General features: G+C 37.1%; 1 protein-coding gene across 1 annotated transcript; it reads right to left on the reverse strand.

Annotated features, from left to right (window-relative positions):
• Nucleotides 1-568: 568 nt before the first annotated feature.
• Nucleotides 569-1,420, reverse strand: LOC141338137 (beta-1,3-galactosyltransferase 2). Its single transcript, XM_073843696.1, has one exon. The coding sequence runs from the start codon at nucleotides 1,418-1,420 to the stop codon at nucleotides 569-571; it is 852 nt and encodes a 283-aa protein (XP_073699797.1).
• Nucleotides 1,421-3,233: the final 1,813 nt, after the last annotated feature.

Here is a 3,233-nt window from a genome sequence, read left to right on the forward strand (position 1 = left end):
GTGATGTTTTTATCAGCTGTTTGGAATCTCATTCTGACAGCACCCAGTCACTGCAGTAAAACCATTGGTGAGCAAGTGACAAAATGCTCAGTTTCCCCAAATCTGTTCTGATGAGGAAACAAACTCTACATGTACATCTAAATTTTGGATATTCAGCAGATTTTCATTTCTGGGTCAACTGTTCTTTTAAATACAAATATGCCATATTAATATGATGTCTTTAAATCTGTGTGCAAAAATTCTGCTTTTTTTTAGTTATTTTATTTAATTTATTTCAGAAAATATGTCAATGTGTTTACATTTCAAACATATATATTTTATACATTCTTTACAAAAGTTATTTGTATCCTGACTGAGTCCGTGTTCATTTACATAAAGGGTATAAAAGGTGTGCTGTGAAGACGGTGCTGTTTTACATTTCAAATTTATAGAACAAATGTATCATTCAGGATGCAAATGTATCAAACAACATGGACACACAGCTATCGGATAAAACAAATAAGCTGGTGTTGTAAAATACATTAAGCTAAACCTCTAACTACAAAGAAATTTAGACTACAAGGGCTCTTCAGCAGGGTCTTTTGTTTGAGTGAAAATCCATCCAGTAGGAAATCAACTGAGTCTGGCTGTTTGTAAGTATTGCTATTCGTTCAGAATAGAAACAGCGATTAAATTGCTGTGGTGGTTTGACCACGAACTGTCCAATATTTGGTGGTTTCTTAGGTGCGATTCCCAAATGCTTCAAGCACATGCCCACATATGCGTCCTCGATAAAAATAGGTCTGACGTGCCTCGAGATGTGCACGATCTTCTCTGGCAAGTCCATAGAAAAGATATAACACATGCCCAGAGGATACGGAGGATATCTGGATTTAGGATACACGTCGTGGGGGATATAAAACTTGCTGGATGGATCTCTCAAGACAATGTTTCCAGACAATACTAGGCCGGTGATGTAGTTATGCTGTAGTGATTTCAAACTCACAAGCATGTTTAATAGGTTTTTCATATTGAGGAGCACATCAGCGTCCACTTTTGCTCCGTAGGACGCCTGTGGACAACTCTTGCTGAGCCATTCCATCATCACCAAGGTTTTGATGGTCAGATTCCTGTAGGAATCCACGAAGTTGCTCTGGAGAAGGTCTTGGTACACCTGGCTCTCGTTCTGGAGTTGCTCCTTTAGTGTTTCGTTACCACTTTGTGAGCCCAGAAGAAAGAGAACTAGCACCAGTTTGTCCCGGACAAGCTCCTCGCTGCCCCACGTTGTCCTGATGGCGTTACGGGCCTCGACGTTCTGCGGGGCCACAGGGACGATAACCACCACAAAGGGCTTTTGCTGCTCACACTTCTTTGGCTGGTCGAGGATAAATCTGTAATTTCGAGGGTACGCAACATGGGGGTTCCATGATTTTTTTGCCATTTTCTTCCACTTTCTTGTTTCGAGGGTTGTGGCAGTGAAATACAGAAATAAAAAATTAAGTAAGACGAAGAGACCAACCAGTAGCCAACTCTTACAGAACATCTGAACGAGGCTGAAACAAAGAAAACGAAGTTTTCATTTGAAAAATCTAGCTTCTAGTTTGAATTTCCTATTAAAATCTAATTTTCTTAGGAAAAATAGCCTTTTGTTTTCCACAGAGGAAACACATGTTTTGACCTTAACTCAAATAATTTTCTAAGTGGGTCTTTGTTGCCGAGTTGATAAAATGCAAAAACGAAGTGCTTCTCTCAGGAAACAAGCAAATGATTTTGACCACTGTGGTTAGAGGCTTAAAGGTTTCTCAGCAAAATTATATTACATTTCCCTGATGCAAATTCAATACTTTCTCCTCACTAAAAACTCAAAACCAGAGAAATGCTCTAAAAAGGTTCTTTAGATTTAGTAACAGGTCTATTTAGAAACATATTGTCCTGGAAAACCCTTTTATGCTGAAATAGTTCTTTGGTTCAGAGTTTAGGGTTCTTTCCCGCCTTTTTGTGTTTCAAATTTGCGACTGCCAAAGCCACCTTCAGTATTGATTTTCTGGGGCTTACGCATAAACAAAACATATTAAAACAAAATATAGATGTAATGAAGACCAAGTTCTTCAATATCTTCACAATTCTCTATGATAAAAGAACCCATCTTTAAGGGGAACAATGGGTATTAAGACTGTATGGCTTAATATAACCTAAATGTTGTCTCTTACTGAAACATGTAGTAGCTAGAAAACCCATTGAAGAATTACGTTGTTTAAAAAAAAAAACATCTTTTTATATGCATTTTAGACTATGGGGGTCGCCATTATTTCGATGACATCAAATGGTTGCACTTGGTGAGCTACTGGCGCTACCTTTTGCTATTTTTATCGCAACACAACTCAGAAAATAAAATATTAATATGATGCTACATTGTGTGGCTTTGGTTGTAATTTTATGTCAGAGGGCAACAAGAGAAGTGATTTAAGTCTTCACTGCTTTCCCAGCAACAAAAAGAGGAGAAAAGAAATGGGTAAGATGCCTGTGGAGGAATAAAACTTTGTAAAGACTTACGTCTTTGTTCTCTCTACTTTAGCCCTTATGCCTTTGAGGCTCTTAGTAGACAACAGCTACTGAACAAGCTTACAGGTGGTGATGGATATAAGCGTAGGCTTAAGCCAAATGCCATACCATCGATTTTTCCCCACAAGGAGTCTAAACGCCCCCGGATACATCCTTCCAAGATGGCATCTAGCGTTTCTTGTCTCTGCCGTTTGTAAGCCGTTTGTAAAATTTTATTTTCCAAGTTGTGTTGTGGTAAAAATAGCAACAGAGTGCAACCATTTGACCTCACTGAAATAATGGCACCTCCCATAATCCAAAATATGAATAAAACGATGTGGATTTCTTAAATAACATAAAACTTTCATGGGTTTTCTCCTATATATTTCAGTAAGAGACATCATTTAAGTTACATTAAACCATACAAGTCTTAACACCCATGGTTCCCTTTGAGGATACTTTGTTGTGAAGATATTTCACTTAAACTTGGTCTTCATTACATCTATATTTTGTTTTATTAATTGTATTCAGTCATGTTCTTAGTTTGTTAGAGCACTGTCATTTTTGCTACGATTTCACATCAATAAAAAAAAGAAATGTACCTACTAGACAGCATGCTGTTGGTTTTAAAACACTATTAATAAATACTATATAAAACAATATGATAACACTAATATAAAAGTACTAAAAGTGTTTTCCTTAAGAGTGTATAG

Source organism: Garra rufa, chromosome 7 (genome assembly GCF_049309525.1).
Source record: "Garra rufa chromosome 7, GarRuf1.0, whole genome shotgun sequence".
Lineage (NCBI taxonomy): Eukaryota > Metazoa > Chordata > Actinopteri > Cypriniformes > Cyprinidae > Garra > Garra rufa.

Bases quoted from the DNA above. Each gene is read 5' to 3' on its own strand.
- LOC141338137 (XM_073843696.1), bottom strand. From the start codon at position 1,420: ATGGCAAAAAAATCATGGAACCCCCATGTTGCGTACCCTCGAAATTAC.